The 18,546-nt window shown below is 39.3% G+C and overlaps 1 protein-coding gene across 5 annotated transcripts; it reads left to right on the top strand.

Annotated features, from left to right (window-relative positions):
- Positions 1–1,147: 1,147 nt before the first annotated feature.
- eya3 (EYA transcriptional coactivator and phosphatase 3) lies at positions 1,148–17,820 on the top strand. 5 transcript variants are annotated; one of them, XM_026156813.2, is made up of 19 exons: positions 1,149–1,307; positions 4,724–4,819; positions 6,013–6,062; positions 6,139–6,233; positions 6,319–6,399; positions 6,492–6,546; positions 8,392–8,501; positions 8,763–8,900; positions 9,080–9,165; positions 9,733–9,910; positions 10,718–10,887; positions 11,146–11,229; positions 11,331–11,420; positions 11,864–11,922; positions 12,015–12,175; positions 12,556–12,670; positions 12,922–13,043; positions 13,155–13,255; positions 14,143–17,820. In XM_026156813.2, the coding sequence occupies exons 2-19, from the start codon at positions 4,772–4,774 to the stop codon at positions 14,221–14,223; spliced, it is 1,824 nt and encodes a 607-aa protein (XP_026012598.2). In that variant the 5' UTR covers positions 1,149–1,307; positions 4,724–4,771; the 3' UTR covers positions 14,224–17,820. The 5 variants fall into 5 exon arrangements, with proteins under 5 accessions (XP_080152043.1, XP_026012598.2, XP_080152040.1 ...); XM_080295914.1 differs by lacking the exon at positions 14,143–17,820 and having other exon boundaries at positions 13,155–13,868; XM_080295915.1 differs by lacking the exon at positions 14,143–17,820 and having other exon boundaries at positions 1,163–1,307; positions 4,721–4,819; positions 13,155–13,869.
- Positions 17,821–18,546: the final 726 nt, after the last annotated feature.

Raw genomic sequence — 18,546 nt, 5'->3', positions numbered from 1 at the left:
GCTTCACAGGCAAATTGATCGTTGGAAACACCATCAACGGGCAAACAGGTCAGCAGCTGGCCAGACACACCTTTTTATTTTCCCTGAGCCATAGGGTCACAGGTTGAGTTTAACCTTTCCACCTGAGTCCTTTTAGCCTTTTCCCAAAGGAGAATCACAAGGATTGTGACAAAAGTATTTCCAGGCTTTCTAATCAGTTTTTAAACAAGGGACATAATTTCCTCGAGAAGAGAAAAGATTCAGATGGCCAGAAATGGGAGAAAAATAGACTTCTTCTTTCGGCTGGTCCCTTTAGAGGTCGCCACCACCTCCTCTCTGAGGTGCCTGGAGCTCCTTGTTCAGCGTGTCCACTTTCCCTCCTCTGCACATGTCAATCTCAACCGAACTTTGTCTCCAAACCCCTCAACCTGAGCTTTCCCTCTCCTTTCATTCCTCTTCTCTCCAGACTCTCTTCCACCTGCTAACTACTCTCACTACAGATCACATTACACAATTATACTGTTCACTCACACTTAAGTGCATAGTCATATATATTTCCACTCTAAGGCAACGGACAGTGGTTTTCATAGTTAACTATTCAGTTTATTGTTAAGTTAGTTACTTGAGGTATGAGAAGACATTAAAAAGATTTTTTTTAAATATGCAGGTGAAAACTACACATGAAATAAAATAAAATAAAGACATTTTAATGAGAAAATAGATAATCTAGAACACTACTGTAAGGTCTGGGCTTCTCTGCTTAGGCTGCTGCCCCTACCACCCGGTCCTGGATAAGCGGAAGAAGATGGCTGGTCTACTGTTTTAAAAATCTTTCAACATTAAGATTGTCTTAAATTTTAAAATACTTGCTGATTATAATAGAATTATTGCTCATATATTGTTAATTTATTTATGTGCTACTATTGTGTCCAGTCCTTTGAACATCACAGTAAGGCTGAAAATGACACCTGGACTTTAAATCTTAGACTGAGCTAGTTTAAATCAATAAAGTCTGAACTTATTGTACCATTTTTTAACAATTTGTTTGATATAAACGAGCTTTCATGCGATAAAACAAACCCCGAGGTAAAACTGGACGCATTCAAAGCATGCTCACCTGTTCAAATAACAGCTGTTTGCATTTTACTCTCACCTGTGTCTGTGCGATGCTCTTGTCTCACTGTGAATCAGCCCTTCGCACATGCGCAGAACAGTCCGCAACGACCACTTCCTGCAAAATAGTGCTCCCTAACAACAGACAAAGCTTCATATGGTGGTTTCAACCAAAGGCGCTTAATTAAAAGCGTTCCTCCATCGCTCCTTCAATGGTAAGACGTGTCTCGATGATTTTGTTGTGTTTCGGCTTTTTGTTTTGCAATCAGCTTTGCAGCTGAATGCAGCAGAAGTGAGATGGTTTCACACGCTGCCATTTCAGTACCTACTCCAATGGCCGCTGGTCCCGACTAATCTCTGGAACGGGAAACTTTATGCCCGGGGGAAAACAAGTACAGCTAGTGATTAATTCCCCAGTGTACAGAGTTGGGAAGACTGCAGTGCATGCAAATTGAACAGCTGATGGCAAAGTTCACCGTAATTAAGTTGCCACTAAAGAATAAGTGATAATCGACATTGTCTGCTAACGTTGGGACGCTAGCGTTCCGGTGTGGTCTAAATGCTGGTGAGTTTGTGCTTTTTACTTGGGTCTGTTTGTTTCTTTTATTAGTTTTTGCCAGTCACTTTAAATTATTTAGTCACGTCTGACTTAGTATTCTATGCGAATTAATGTTTCGTTTGTCCCCGGATAGAACTGACGAGTTGCTGTTCTCCAGGAAGTAGACCGATGTCTGGCTTCACCTTCACAGTAAACTGTTCCCGGGTGCTAAATCCAGCTAACCTAACGGTAGTCTGTTAGCATTTGGAGATGTCATGGATGGGAACTTTTCGCATGACTTGATGCAATCTGTCGTTCCAGGATTAATGCTAGAATAATATACAGGACAAACAACGATGGTAGCATGTGCACTAGAGCAAACGCATTTAATAATCACAGTCCATACACAGATTTGCAGCCTGCACACGGCAATCAATATGACATTTTTAAGGAGCGATACCAGTTATTAGTAATTATTAGTAAGGAGAGTTGTGAATTAGTAATAATAAATCCGTGTTAACCACATATTGCTTTAGTCATTTAAATGTATATATTAAAAATGTGTAGTAAGGCTTTTAAAATTTGTAGTAATGGTTTTGTCATTCTGTTATCTGTCTCTGCATATGTCGTTTTTTAATGCTTTATTACTTTTTTGTGTACTTTGTACACTTCCCTTTCGTGTTATTCTTATTCATATTCATAGAATATTCATATTAAATATGGCCTGGCCCTTCTTAAATAAAACAAACCACAGCAATTGAAAGGACGTTATCAGAAGCCCGTTTTATGAAGCAGGATTTGGGCTTATCCAGGTAACTTCAGGGTTAACCATTAGTTTTTCTGTACTAGGAAGGCAGTTTACATCTTATATTGCCATGGTAACTTGTGGTGCAAACCTAACTTGCTATGCAGCAGCATGAAATCACCACCTACTGACCAGTCAGATGTCCCGAAAATTCCTGGAAGATCGCTTGTCTGCAGCTTGCAGAAGGCGCGTGAAGCTTTTCAATAGCAACTTTGTGGTTCAGTAGTAAATGTAGATTTTTTTTTTAAATTTTTATTGTTTTTAACTTTCCCAGTACTGTCTAGCCTTGTATATTTTAATTATTTTTATTATATTATGTTATATTACATTATACTATATTTATAGTATTGTACTTGACACAGCCCTATTCTGACATGCAATTCACTAATTTTGGCACATCCAAATTAAATTTAGCTGAATTATCAAAATGTTACTAAGAGTTTTATTGGTTGGGATTTCATTGACTTATCCAAAAATGTCTATTACGCATAGCTACACAGTACATGGAATTCAGTGGTCTTGATATCAGTATTTGAAGCAACAACTAGCCTGTAGTTGTAGCGTTTGTTCCCTGTATGTTCTGTTTGACCTGTTTTTTTTTTTTTGTTTTTGTTTTTTTTATTACTATCATCATAATGTAATAAAATTATACCTTAAAAATGTTTTTCAGGTCTTTTAACTGTCAGCCAAAACATAATGGGACTACCAGATAAATATGTTGTTTGCTGACAGATTGATAGAGGTCAACAAGGCTCACTCATATATGTATTTAATGTAGCTGCTTGTAACCCAGAACATTTTTGCCATTATACACAAGGTCAGTTAAAAATGTGCAGATGGTAAATGGTAAATGGCCTGCATTTGTATAGCGCTTTTCTAGTCCATAGGACCCCAAAGCGCTTTACACTACATTCAGTCATTCACCCATTCACACATACATTCACACACTGGCGATAGCAAGCTACATTGTAGCCACAGCTGCCCTGGGGCGCACTGACAGAGGCGAGGCTGCCGGACACAGGCGCCACCGGGCCCTCTGACTGATCTATCAGATGACTCTTATCTTCACAAACAGAATCAATCAGAATCAGAATCAGAATACTTTATTGATCCCTAGGGGAAAACAAATGGGCTGATGACTCTGCAAACCTGAATAATACATTTAAATTACTTTTTTTTTTAAAATCCATCAAACAATCAAATAATTATTTACTTGTTTTTTAATCTTTTCTCTGTCAAGTGGAAGTAAAATAAGAAAGAAAGCTCTCTTTTAATTTTTTTGGTTTTCTTTATTATTTTATGTTTTGTTTTGTCTGACCAGCAAACAATAAACTGAAAGGTACTCAGTTTTTACTCTATGATTTTAAAAATTAAATCAGATCTTCCCATTTGAAAAGCTGACTCCAGGTTTTACATATAAATGACTACAATTATTATTTTCTTGTTAATTTACTGACCAATGTTGCAGCTGCATTATATAAGTATTTATATCTGTTGGTTTAAGTGGGTCTTTTTGTTTTTTGCAGAAGGCATTCATTAGACTGAGAACTCATATAATAAAGACGTTTGGTAATCCAATGATCAATTGATAATTCATTTTCTTAAATGGGAGACATGCAAAATAATTTTTTTCTCGTTTTAATTCAGTTAACTTTAAAAATGTCATTATCATATATATTTTTTAATTCACTTATCTAAATCTCGCACAAGCCTGCATGTTCTTTAATGAACCACTTCTAAGAACAACACCTACCTGACACATTGATTTGGTGTTAATTTGCAGACTGACCTATTTTCTCTGATTGCTTTTACATTATGTCAGTTGAGTAAATGCTTATCCCTCCAGCTGTGGGCAGAGGCCCGTTAAAGTGAGCAGTGGACAAAACGAGGTTAGATCTTATCCCCCCGGGGCATCTATTGATATGAGAGCGTGCACCTGAGCAGCTAATGCTCCCAGAGGGTATGTTTTCGTTGAATGTAGGTTAGTTCGCATGTAAGGTGGCACGCATCCTTAATCCTGCAGTAAAAACAGAGTGGCGAGGACGTTGGTGAGCGTCAATGCCACACGTGCCTCACCTGTGAGTCTCGTGCTGGAGATTAGAGCAGGGTGCCCCACTTCCTTCATCGCCACTGCCTTCCTACTGATCGAACCCTGATAGGGGCAGGAGAGGGATTCACTTTATGGGACAAGGGGAGGGGGGAGTCACGTATGGGGTACTATATAAGACTGTGCTCCCACCATTGACTCTGTGCCTGTTTGTCTTTGCTTCTGTGGTGGTGTGAAGCAGGGTCCCGCCAGGCTCTCCAGGTACAGAGAGTAGGCTGAGTGTGCAGACATGTCGGGCCGCTCCGCTGCAGAGATGGATGACTCGCAGGAGCTGCCGGTGAGTATGCATGGAGTCATTTGCATAGTAACTTTACTGATTTCCTGTAACTGTTGTTTTGTGTATGATAACAAAAATGTGGCTTAAGGTTCATGCAAATATTTAAGATAGCAAATATTAAATTTTCTGTTCATATTTTCTGTTTTAGCCAACGCAAAGTTGAATTTTAGGAGACAGCTTCAGTCAGTCTTTATCTTTATTTTCTGTTTTTGTGTTCATCTCTATGAGAGATGCCAAAGAAAATGTCATTATACCCAAGCATACCCACCGTTTAACAGTTTGTTTGTTTTTTAAAGGTCTTAATCACTCAAGTTCAGTCAAGTTTTCTGATAAAATGATAAGAAAGTGTATATACTTATGATATGATATGATAATTAGATTATACAGACTTTTTGCCTTATTTGTATATAGACCAATCATGATTACCTGCATGGTCACAACCAAAGGCCTGTTTTGAGGCAGGAAATACTCTCACAGTGTATCATTTTTTTTGTGGAGCATTAAAAGGCTTTTGCTCTCTTTTTATCATCTAAAAGAGAATTGATGGTTAATTGAGACAATCGATGATATGCAGATTAATCTGCTACCCGCAAAATACGTCTATTAAAGTATTACAAATCTGTTTATACACGAGAATTATTTACAGCGGTGTACAGCTGTTTTCTCTTGTCAGTGTGGTGAGCTGTTTTACTTTTTTCTATATTCAACATTCAGTTTGAGTTTTATTAACATTATTTTACCTTATATTTTACTTACATATTGGACTCCTGTATTTTTTTTAAACTATAGATTTCTATTTAATTTAGCCCTTTCCCTCTAATCTCTCTAACTGAGCAGTTTTGTTTTGTTAGTTTACCTTTATTTTATGGACTTATTCTACTTTATTTATGCTAATTTTCTGTACATTGTGTTTAATGTTTTGGCTGTAACACAGGACGATTTGAGATGCATAGATCATAATGATGTTATATTATATATTGTTTGTTTTCAGTGCAGTAAAGAACTGTTCTATTACCCAGAAGGTTGTCATTTACTATTCATGCTGATATCACATTGGCTCATAAATGTCAACCCATGCACCTTTTTTTCTTAATTAAAACTACATAAATAAATAAAACTGACTGTGTTCTGCTGCTTTGTTTAAATTGTGTGAGCTGTCTGACTTGTGTGTCTGCATTTTTGTGCATGTGCAGGCAAAGAAGGCCAAGATTGACGTAGATGGCAAACTGAAGAAAGAGTCAGGGTTGGTATCTACTTATATGGGCTCACCTATTTTAAATTACTGCTTAATTACAATAACATTTTTCCTGCTCTTTCAGTGATTTGGGGGATGATGGGAGCCCAGACGCTGTTTTAGGTTCATCAGAGCAGGAGAACTCATATTCTGCCCTGTCCACAGCCCAAATTGATCCAGGTCAGTAGAATATGTTTAAAAATCAAAGGCTCATAATGTTCAAAAATGTTGCTGTAGTTTATTGACATTTCATGTGTGGCCACAGGTGAACAGGAGCAGTCCAGTGCAGAGAGGGGAGCTGGATCTCAACCATGTGGTGACTCAATTAACTCGTACGGTCATTCTGGTATGAACAGAAACAGACTCGGCTCTAAACAGTGCACAGTGATGTTACTCTTGTAAGTGCTCTTGTAGCTAAAATAGTCTCTTTTCCTGCAGCCACCGATGCCACAGCCACATCTGAATACACCCAACAGGTTTATCAGGGAAGCAAGTGAGTATGCTGCATGGAAGTGAGACATTAAACTTTATGGATCACTTTAGATTTATAGAGGGAAAAATGCAACATTCTCACTCACATATGCAATAAGTTTTCAAACAAAGCATACTAATCAGTTTCCACTCAGTTATTAACTTGTCAGAAGATCATTGTGGGGTAAATGTATAGATCTGTTTGAGACCGTTATTATAGTTTTGTATTTTCTGATTAGGTTTTATTTTTATTTGGTTATATTTAGAAAAATCAGTACAAGTATTACAATAAAAACAGAATTTTTGGAAAGTGGTTGACTCGCAGTCTCACTGATACAAAGTCTCATCAGGCAAGTTTTGTTTTACTGAACTAAATTTTACTGAACTATTATCTAGGGATGGGTATCGTTTAGGTTTTATCCGATACCGGTGCCAAACTGGTACTTTTGAAACAGTGCCAGTGCTTAAACGGTGCTCGAACCGGTGCTTAAAGAATGGAGAACACAAACTTTGTCCAAAAACCTCTTATGTTTTTTTTTTTTTTTTTTTTTCTTTTCTTTTTTTTGCAGTGTCTTTTTTTTCTGCAAAATGATAACCAAGTTAGCCTTTTCTGTTGATACAACATACCTCCTTTGGTTGGAACCGGTGCTTAAACAATGGAAAAAAACAAACTTTGTCCTAAAACCTCTCATGTTTAGCTGTTTTTTTTTTGGTAAAAAGATAACAGTGTTAGCCTTTTCTGCAGCTATAGGGCATATATGGTATCACTCTATCAAACAAGAAGACAGCCGCATGTAACTACGACGGTGTTTGCTAGTTCACCTTACGTGCATTAATTTAATAACGTGGTTAGCCTACTCAACGTAAATTACACACGAACAACATTAAGCTACTTGCGCAGAGAAGAACGGCTGCTGCTGCCATCATCATTCGTCATCATTTCTGCTACACTGGCAGGGCTAGGGGCCAGAACTCTCCTCTTCGGGTTCTTGGGGGATGTTGCTAACTCTGGGACCGATAACAGGCACCACACTTGCTGAGGTCTTGCAGCAAGCTATCAATACGGTGCATTTCTCGGCTTTAAAAAAAAACCGCTATGCGTCGCCAGAACTTACGTACCTGGGCCCGCCTACTATCCTTGGAAAGGTACAATGATTGGCTAGAATCCAAAGTGTATGACATCTCAGGGAAAAAAAAGCACTGAAATAAAGCACCGAAATGTGTTCAGCTTTTCGGTCTGGTTACTACCGTTTATGTCAGAACCGGTGCCATAATGGAACTGGATACCAGTACCCATCCCTACTGTTATCTTAGTTTGGTAAAATTATTATTTATTGTTGTCAGTTTTCCAGGTTCACCAACACCTAAATCAGTAGTTTCAGTTGTTTTAGTTAATTAAAATGTTGTTGTTTTTTTTAATCTAGTTTTATTTTTTAGTGTGGTTTTAGTTAACCACAGTAACCTTGGTGCACGATTTGTGGCATCCTGACTTTACCTGCAACGTTTGGACCTCATTTTAATTTTGTTGAGATGTTCCAAAGAAGACTTTTATTGATGGCTGCAGTTTTCTCCTTTTGTACAGCAGCTTCTACTCTCACCATGTTGCAGGCTTGTCAGACCACCAGGTTAGATTACTAATGTGCTTTTACGAATGTAAAAGTGATAAAGTAGGTGTTTGTATGTAAATGTGGTGATGAAAAATCCAACTCTGTGTGTGTGTGTGTGTGTGTGTGTGTTGTTTTTGTTTTTTTTTGTTTTTTATTACATCAAGACAAAGCCTGGCTCTTTTGTTTTGTATAATGCACCTGCTACAGGTGTACTCACTTTTGTTATAGGTAGTCATTCTCTCTCTCTCTCTCTCTTTCAGCCCAGCAGTAACGTCATACACCAGTCAGGTGGCGTTTCCTCCTCTGGCCCAGTCCACTGTGTACTCATCCTTCCCCCAAACAGGCCAGACCTACGGTCTCCCACCTTTTGGTTAGTGCCTGCTCTTTTAGGACGACCCTTTTTAAGGACAGTCTGCTCTCTAAAATCCAAGCATCACACTTCATGACTTTGCTTTTAAAGCCTCACTGTGCTTTGGCGCTGAACCAGTCTGCTTTTAAACCCTGCTTTTACACACAAACACAAATCTTGACGGGAGTACCCAGTTTACTAACTTTGCTGCATCTTCAGTGACCCACTTTCTCCCCTGCTGCCTCTTCATCTTCAGCTTCCATTGCTCTCTTTCATCTTCAGGTGCTATGTGGCCAGGCATAAAAACAGAGACAGGGCTGCCTGATGCGCCCTCTGGTGGCCAGCCTGGGTTTCTCAGTTTCAGCTCCACATATACCTCAACCCAGCCAGGCCAGCTGCACTACTCATACCCCAGCCAAGGCAAGCTGCCATCTCACTCTGTCTCACTGTCTGCAAATACCTGAAGAACACAGTAAAGGAGAACCTGCAGCGGCACAGCTCTGATTTCCTCTCTTGCCATTATAACATCATGTAGAAGAATTTTTATTTTTATATTTTAGACTTTGCATCTCTTTTAATGCGAATGTTTCTTTCTCTAGGCTCAAGCTTCACAACATCCAGTGTGTATTCCAACATCCCTTCAGCTACAGCCGCGACTACAACCGCCTCGGCGGTGGCCCATCAGGTGAGAATCAGTGACTCTCCAGTAAGATGAAGAATAAAATTATCTTTGTGTGTGTTTTTAAGAGCGGTTGGTGCACTGTGGGAGTGGAAAATTGCCTTTAAAATGACCAAAAATTAAAAGGAAAAAATTCCTTTCAAGCTATGAATGTATGCGAGCAAAGTGTTAATATGGTGCAAATCTCAAGCAAGGAATGCAGAAGTCTTGTATGTGTGTGCTCAACATGTTTATTGTGTGCTGTGGTTGGAGATTAGAATGCTAGACATAGTGATCTATAAAAGGATATTAAAAGCATTTGTAATGTGAGCAAAAGTTCAGCTCAAACTTCTGTATTTTTGTCTTTGAGTGAGGGAAGAAATCCACAGGAAGTGGATGCTTTTGGGATCAAGTTTTGATCACAGAGGGTTCATCTTACTGTCTGACACAGAACCTGAGTTTGTGTTATGTTCAGTGATATTAGAACTTCTTGAAAAGATGAGATTGTTCCCACGTATTGTTACTCAGCCCTGCGTGGAGTCCTTTCCCATCATTCTGCTGATCACGTTTGTATGTTGTTTCACTTCTCTCCAGGATTTTAGCAGCTATAACTCTCTGGGACAGAGTCAGTTCTCTCAGTACTACACTCTTCCTCCCAGCTACGTGCCTGCTGGGCTACCTAACAGTGATGACCACAGTGGCGGTGCAGGTGTTGCTGGATATTCAGCAGTGAAATCAGAGGAGGCCGCCTCAGCTGGACTGCCTCCTAGAGGTTTTTGGCTTTTCATTATCTTTTGCCTTTTACCTTTTTTCTTCTTTTGGTTTCTTTACCTTAAATAACTGTCAGCACTTTGTTCTACAGCACATAGTAAATAGCTGTGTAACATTAACACACATTGCTGTACCTACATTTAAAGCAGGAAAAAGCACAGTAAGAATACTTAAACCAAAACGTCTCATGGTACTGTCTTTCTCTAAGTTAACTTTACATAAATAAAAACCTGAAAAATAACTAAATGAATACTGCACACACTGTTAAGGTGCTTGTGTTACTGTGTAGAAATATTTAACAAACTAGTTAAACAGTTAGGATGAAGTATAGTGTACTTTTTATTTTATTTATTTTTTATCAGTTCTCCTGTGCACCTGGCTAAAATTTCATTTTCAAGATGCAATTTGTTCTACATCCTGGAAGAACTTATAACAGAACTGTTCTGTTTTGTCTGGAGCTCTTTTTAGATATCCACTGCAGCCCTGCACAGCTCGAGACATTTAAGAGATGCAGATGAGAAATTTAAGATCTAAAGTTGTTGGATCAGACATTAAACTGTCAGCTTTAGACCAGGTTACACTGAAGTGTGAAGAGAGCAGCTAATATTCTGGATCTGCACCTCAGTAAACAAGTGAAAAAGTCTGCAGCCAATTCTCCTTTTTAGTCCCATAATGTGCTGTGGAATTCAAAAAGAATTTAAGTGGAAAATCTAAATAACTAAAATGAGAATCTTCTTTCAGCTGCTCTCTTGTTTAAAGGTTGTTTTTTATGCTGGCTGCCACGCTCATGTTCTTGGTCTCGTTTTAGATGCGTCCCCACCAGAAAACCTGCCTGTTTGTGCGGCTCTTCCTACAGCTGTGGCAGTGCCCGCTGGAGCTCGAGATCAGGACGAGGTCGGCCGCAGGAACTCGGTGGGCAAAGCCAAAGGGAAGGGCAAGAAGTCTGATAACTCTCCACCTGCTGAGAGTGACCTGGAGGTAATTTATTAAACAGTACTGGATATAATTAATAGCAGTGAGTTTGTTTTGACATTTGTGAAATCCTTACAATGATAGATATATTAATTAACTATTACAGGAACTGAACCATTTCTGTGTCAAGTCCAAACCCAAGTTATGTTTATGGGGTTTTTTTCATGCTTTTTGAAATATAATGGGAAAGTTAGAGGAGCAGGAAAATGTTCACTGTAATATGGAGTGCAGTCCAACAGGTAATCTTGTTCTTTTGTGTTTCAGCGCATTTTTTTATGGGATCTGGATGAAACCATCATTATATTCCACTCTTTGCTCACCGGCTCTTATGCTCAGAAGTTTGGCAAGGTTGGTTTTTCCAAAGATGAATCCTTTGAGCTTACAATGCAAAAATTAGACCTATTGAATTGTGTAACGTGCTTATTGTGGGTCTGTTTTATTTTGTTCAGGACCCGGCGACTGTGTTGAACTTGGGCTTGCAGATGGAGGAGCTGATCTTTGAGCTGGCAGACACCCATCTTTTCTTCAATGACCTCGAGGTACAGTGACGTTTGTTTAGACTGGAGTGAATATGAGAGACGAGCAGCTTTTGCTTGTTCACAGCAGCTGGTACAAACCAGAATTCCAGATTTAATTAAATTTTTTACAAACTCACTGAGTTGTATGTCAGATGGAAGAAGGCAGATAGACAATAGGCTGACTGTGAAAAACCGGTTGAACTGCATTAAACAAACAAATGCGGCTCTGTTTCCTGACATGAGCACTTCTAAACTTACAACCAATCAAAAAGCATCTTATTATACATGTGAATAATAATCAGGTAACTGGTGAGTGTTTTTTCTGGTTCCACCTCCTTCCGTTTTAACAGGTTGAAGGTGTTCAAAAAGCCCCACAATTACTTGTCATACATGTTTTAGTTTCATATTTAATTAGTCCCTAACAAAACTAGGAAAACAATCCCTCTACTTGTGTTTTCTTCCAGGAGTGTGATCAAGTCCATGTTGAGGATGTGGCGTCTGATGACAATGGACAGGACCTGAGGTGTGTTACACGCTGCCCCGCTAACTAACCCAGACACTACAAAATGCTTTGTGTCGTTCTGAGTAATCACAGGTAGTTTGTCTTTGCTTCAGCAACTACAACTTCATGGCGGATGGATTTAACGGCCCCAGCGGTGGAGCTGCATCAGGAACCACCACAGGAGTTCAGGGAGGGGTGGAGTGGATGCGTAAACTGGCCTTTCGCTACCGCCGGCTAAAAGAGATCTACAATACTTACAAAGGAAATGTCGGGGGTGAGTTTGCAAAGCACCGTCCTGTGAAGGCTTAAGTGACAGCAGCTCAGATGAAGGAAAAATACATTCTCACATTAAAACACCAGACTTTTCTTCCCAGCTTCCAGAAACCAGCAGTGACTGGAGCTTAAGCTCTTTGTTTTCCTGCTCTTGTTACACAAATAAATGTTTTAGTACAGCAGCCAAAAACAAACGGCAAACTGTTAAGGAGGTGAGCTGCACTCAGACTTTGGAGTTTGAGCCACAGTAGGTGGATCATTGTAAGCATTTTGTAAAAAGCGTGCATTTCAGTGTTGCTCCTAACGGAGTTTAGAGCTTGCAGTGAAGAAGCTCAAAGGCTAAGCTTAGACGTCTGCTTCAGGTTTTTTTTGGTGTTCCAGGCCTGTTGAATCCCATGAAGAGGGAGCTGCTGTTGAGGCTTCAGTCCGAGATCGAGAATGTTACAGACTCCTGGCTCAGCACTGCGCTCAAGTCTCTGCTGCTCATCCAGTCCAGGTTTGAGCACCTCAGGTTATTGTTTTAGCTCGTAGGTAGTATGTCGTAGATTAGTTACTCCTTGTTAAAATATTTTATTTGCATCTTTGAGATTCACCCTTAACCCTGAGTTATTGTAGGGTCTTTATCTTACAATTCAAACTGCCTTGTGGCAACTGTTGTTGTGATTTGGTGCTGTATAAATCAAATCAAGTACAGTTGAATTGGATGATGATGTTATAAATCTGTGTGTGTGTGACACCCACCAACAGGGGGAAGTGTATGAACGTGTTGGTCACCACGACTCAGCTGGTTCCAGCTCTGGCCAAAGTGCTGCTCTACGGCCTGGGAGACGTCTTCCCCATCGAAAACATCTACAGTGCCACAAAAATAGGTACATATGCAACCCGATTACTCTGTGTCAAATTAAAAGAAAAAAAAAGATCTGTTTATATCTTTATGTGATTCTTTATTTTCCTTTTCCCTGCGGTTTCCTGTCATGTAGGAAAAGAGAGCTGCTTTGAGAGGATCGTCTCTCGCTTTGGGAAAAAAGTGACTTATGTGGTGATCGGTGACGGCCGAGATGAGGAATTTGCAGCAAAACAGGTAAAACTCCATTTTTGCCTTTTTTTTTTTTTTCTTAAACTATTTCATTTCAAATTGGATGATCTGCAGCATTTTATGATTTTTGACCCATTTTAATGGAACAATTCGATTGTGTTTTTGTGTGGACAGGCAGAATTTCAGATTTTTAGGAAAAAAGATGCAGGTACACGTTCCACATGGTTTTTGTTGTCTTTTTTCTTCCTGATCACGAGATCATGTACCAGGAAAAAGAAACAAGGCATGGTTTACTAGGAGAATCTGATCCTGGATGACATTGACTTGAACAGTTATTTACAGTCTGGCATGAAAGAAGATGGTTTATAACCAATAAACCAAAAAGATAAATGAGCCATTGTTCCACCTGCTGAAGTTACTGTTTAGACTGACTTGAATCTCCAGAGCAGATTCATCCTAGATCCTCTCTGAGAAAGTACCTGAATGGTACAAAGTTAACCTGTCAGGAAAAAACATATAAGATGAGAAGGACAGGGGAAGCTGGTTGACAACGAGTGAACTTTCAAAATAAGAGCCAGGAAGTTGTTTTCTCTTCCATGTATTTTTAGGAAGTGATTATAAATCCAGGGATTCTCTTGCATGAAAACTGTCTGCAGTAAAGTGGATTTAAGAGATGTTTAATTAGTCAAGCATTAAATATTCCTTTGCATGTTTGCACAATCTGTTGGAGCGGTCTGGCTTAAAAGTTTAGTGACACCCCCCCCCCCCCCCCCTTCCCCCGGAACCCTGATTTTTCTACAATTAAACTAAATAAAGTTGCCATATGTAGACGGGAGACCCTCACATGGACAAAACACTTTGTCAGGCTGTGCTCTTTACAATTACACACTCTGCTTTCTTGTGCCTAATTTTTTGTCTCCTTCCCTCTGCAGCACAACATGCCTTTCTGGCGGATCTCCAGTCACGGCGACCTCGTGTCCCTTCACCAAGCGCTGGAACTGGACTTCTTGTAATGAGGATGCTGTTGAATGTTGTGCACTCAAAGGGAAAAATGTTGTCGTCGTACTGGTGACTTGTGGAGTGAAACTGTGTGTGTGGAAAAATTCTCCACAAGCCCAACAATCCACACTCACCTGTTAGAAATCTGCTCTCGCTGTCTGACGACTTGCAACTGGCTGTGTGTTGGTGAACGCTTTGAGGCGGACTTTGGGTCGGAGCCGCCTGCGAGAAACAAACTGGACGCGTCAGTCATCAGAAGTAAGGTTCCTCTCGCCCAGCACCCCCTCCTCTACGGCAGCTAAGCTCACTGCGGCTGAAACTGGCACTGATTTGGACACGGAAGGGATGACTTCTATTATCCAGCTTCTTCACGGTTTTTGGCTTTCATTTTCACATAAACATCCAAAAGTCCTGCAGCGAACACCATCCCTCAACTCTCACTGAGTTTAAACGGCTAAGGAGACGTTGTTTGTTGGTGGCTTTGTCTGTGGAGGTTGTCATAGCGTTTTATTTTGAAAAATCTCTTTCCAGGGTGACTTGAAAGCATCATTTTGCCTTTATGTTTTTCATTATGTTCCTGACAGTCATCAAGTATCAATTAATCCCACTTTTATGTGTTGCCTCTTATGTAGCCAGACCGTTATTAAACAAAAGGTACTCAGTGATGGAGGGCAGCAGGGGCCATTAATCTCTGACTGTCACGACAAGACCAAACCACACCATCAGTCAGCACCATCAGTTCTGACCTCTCCACTGTGTGTGATCCGTGGTCACCGAGCATGTGCTAAGGATAAGAGATGCAAACTGCAGGAAGTGGTAATAAGTGTGGGAAAACATGCACAGAGCATCATCAGTTTCATGGATGACTGGGCAGAAGGATCACAATTTTATTATTATTATTTTTCCCCCATTGTGTGGTTTTCAGACTCGTGGCTTCATTTGATGTTTTATAAGGCAAGAAAACAAATATGTGACTTAACAGAATACTGCAAAAATAAGTAATAAAAGTTTAATAAATGATAAAGAATAAATAATATAATAGCCTCCAATTACACTCCAGGGCTGGACTACATACGTAGAACTACATCCACGTGAGACTTAAATATCTGACGTTGGTGTAGTTATCCTTTTTCCTCTTGTGGCTGTAAAGAGCTTCTTTAATTGAAGCTGAAAGCTGAAGTTTTGTCATGACTGGTGATGTTTTGAATATATTTGGACTTGAAAACATTTTTTCCACCCTATGCCAATGATAATCAACACTCTTTGTGTCCTTTGGGCTCCTCAGAGCGCAGTCCCAAGTGTCCTTGAATTCCCAGAAGAGAGGTGGAGTGACAAATCTGTAACCAGAACGAAACCGTGATTCAAAGGTCCGCACTGTCATATTCATTTCACTGTGATATGGATCTGTTGATGCCTGGTTAAAGTGTGCTGGTTTGGTCTTTCCAAAATTGTTCTAGTACAAGTGAACACCCGATTAATGGGAGTTTATTTTTTGGTCATAAGCTAATCACAAAGTAGAAGTCTTCTTTTCACTTTCCTCCTATTTAAAGAAAAGCTGAGCCCATCTGTGGTTTTAGAGAAATGTTACACAGCTGAAGATCATGTAGCGTTTTTATTTCTTCGATGACCCAAGTAACCCAAGTATGTTTTCAGAGTGTTTGAGTAGGAAAATATGAGCATCCATGGCTGGATTACTGAGACGACCCAGCAGGGACACATGAGACTAAACCAGACGCTTTCATACATGTGCCGTAGCCCTGAAATGTTTTTGACGTTTCCTTGTCTGATTCGGTCCATTGGGGTCAATAACCTGCGCCTCTCTAAAACAAATACACGAGAACGGAGGAGCTTTGTTTGCTCTGCTTTCTGCACGCAAACTTCAACCGAACATATTCCCACAAATGAGAACACGTCTGAAGCAGATTACTTCCTGGTGTGCAGGGAGGACCTAGTCCAGGGTTCATGTGTAGACTTGATGGCTGAGTTTCTCACAAATGGATTAACCGAAGTCCTCGATCATAAAACTTTGTTCTTCAGAGATCATCACAGTGAGTTATTCTTATAATCTGGGAAACTTGCTGACTTTCAGATGAAAGCATAAAATATTCTGGAGTGTTGTTTTTCTTTCATCGTCTTTGTTGTTTGTTGATTTTCTTTCTTTCTTTCTGTTTTTTTTTTTTTCCTTTTTTTCATAAAAGTATTTTTTCATTGTTTTTCAAAGTACCAGAAAATTTGCAGCTGAATATTTTTGGCTTTTTGAGGCTCTGTTGGTCTTATTGGAGTCGTAGATATGATGTGCATCAAATTACTAATTAGGAAGATGATTAATAATTAGATGCAGTCTTAATTTTGTCTGTGAATGTCAGAAAGTGGTACAGAAGGCAGTCTAAGACCCAGATATTATTATAATAAAGGGGGGGGAAAGAAGTAGACGAGACATGGCTTTACACACCTCCTCAGTTACTTTGAGTTACCGTCACTCAGCCTCACAACAACCCAAAGTCTTTCTAAATCATATAGGAGGGAATCAAAAATAAAGGATGACAGTGCAATAAACTTCTACTTTGCTCATTAACTGTATTTCGAGGGGTTTGTTTTGTTATGTAGACGGCGAGGAGCGCAGAGGGATGGACCTTCCCCAGTCTGAATGAGATTAAGACTGAACAATAACTGAGCCTGAAGAAGATTTTCACACACATGCAGCTTGACCGTTAAGAATGTGTATTTGTGTGTCGTTTTGTTTGTGTCCCGTGTGCATATTTATATTGTGCCTTTAACCATCATCTGTCTGCTTGATCTCAAAGGGAAATATCTTTTTATGTTTGATACACGTATCTCTGCATTGTTATTATCCAAAGTGTTATTTTACTTTATTTTTATCTCAATACTTTTTAAGTACTGTCGAGATTTTCTTTTGTTACTGAGTTTGACTTTTTTGACTTGATTGTTCTGTCTGCACTGCAACTGAAAGGTCTGGTAGAAAACTCCACATGCACTGCGGCTCAGTGTTTAAAGAAATTTAAAGTTCGGCGTTCAGATGTTTTCCTCCTTTTGACGAGGAGAATTTTTTTCTTTTGCTGTGAAACATTTAGCATCGCTTAGACAATCACAATCCCCGATGTTTGGTGTTTTTGTTTTTTATGGCAGGTCAGAAGGTGAAAGCAGCTGTAACAAAGCGTGCTCGTTCTGTTGTTCAGTTACTACCTTAGTGAATCCAAGGGAGAACGAGCAGTCCTCAAACAGAAAACTGAGACCTTTGCATCTGTTCAGCTTATTGAATGTTTATTTCTTTACTTTGTCTGCATGTCACGCCTGTTTTGAAGTATATTATCGTGGCCGTACATAATGACCATGAAATGTTTAAGGGACTATAATCTTAGATTTTCTTTTTTTTATGCCAAATATTGCTGTTTATTTTATATATATTTCATCTCATTTTCAGACATGTGAGGCTGTTTGCAGTCACATAGAGAGCCTGAAACTCAACACTATCATAATAATCAATGCTAATTATTTAATGACAGTAATCACTATTTCCTCCCAACAGCCCTGTAAGGTTTTCCTGTGTAAGACAATATAATGTAAATACATTTTAAAGGTTTCAGACTCAAGTTTGTGTGTTTTATTTTATTCAAAATGGGGGAAAATTAAAAAGAAATGTATCTGCAGATATAGACCAGAGGACAGTAGATTATAGTAGTAGAAATAACATATTTAGATTAAATATAACCTTAAAGTTAGATTCCGGTGTAGTCGGCTTTCTAATGAGAATGGGAAGTAGTCTTTTTGGTTTCTCTATTACAAGATTAATATAGCTGTACCAGCCATTGCTCACTTGTGTCCACACAGGCCCAAGAAATGCTTACCTGAAATTTAAAATAAATACTACAGTTTGGCCCATAATTCTTTGGACAAAGATGCAGTTTTTCTAGTTTTGCTTCTTTACACCAACACAGTGGATTTTCATTCCAGCAACATCTGATTGAAGTGCAGATTTTCAGAACTTCAGATTCAGTTTTACAAGTTGAATCATTGACTGAAGATCAGTTTCATGGCCAGGTTCCCTTATAATTCCATGATGAACGGTATGTACCACCAGCAGATAGAGGATGTATCAACTTGCAAAAATCCATTACTTAAATTTGCCCATTTGTGTCTTCTTTTTTCTCCGCTTGGCTAAACAACTTTACAGATGGATTTTAAATGGATCTCTGTGCTGTAAAACACTGTTAAATGTCAGAATTATACACAGACTAATCCAGTGCATTTTGGTGAAAGAAAATTAGTGAAGGTGTTTGGAAAAAATTAGATAAGTGTTTTTCAACCCTTGCACAGCA

Source organism: Astatotilapia calliptera, chromosome 22 (assembly GCF_964374335.1).
Source record: "Astatotilapia calliptera chromosome 22, fAstCal68.1, whole genome shotgun sequence".
In the NCBI taxonomy this organism is placed as follows: Eukaryota; Metazoa; Chordata; class Actinopteri; order Cichliformes; family Cichlidae; genus Astatotilapia; species Astatotilapia calliptera.
The sequence above is the reverse complement of the archived record's forward strand: the minus strand, read 5'-3'. Positions and strand labels throughout refer to the sequence as shown.

Coding starts and splice junctions, on each gene's coding strand:
- eya3 (XM_080295915.1), top strand. CDS start 4,772: ATGTCGGGCCGCTCCGCTGCAGAGATGGATGACTCGCAGGAGCTGCCG. Junction 8,502..8,762: donor CTACGGTCTCCCACCTTTTG/GTTAGTGCCTGC, acceptor TTTCATCTTCAG/GTGCTATGTGGCCAGGCATA. Junction 9,911..10,717: donor AGCTGGACTGCCTCCTAGAG/GTTTTTGGCTTT, acceptor GTCTCGTTTTAG/ATGCGTCCCCACCAGAAAAC.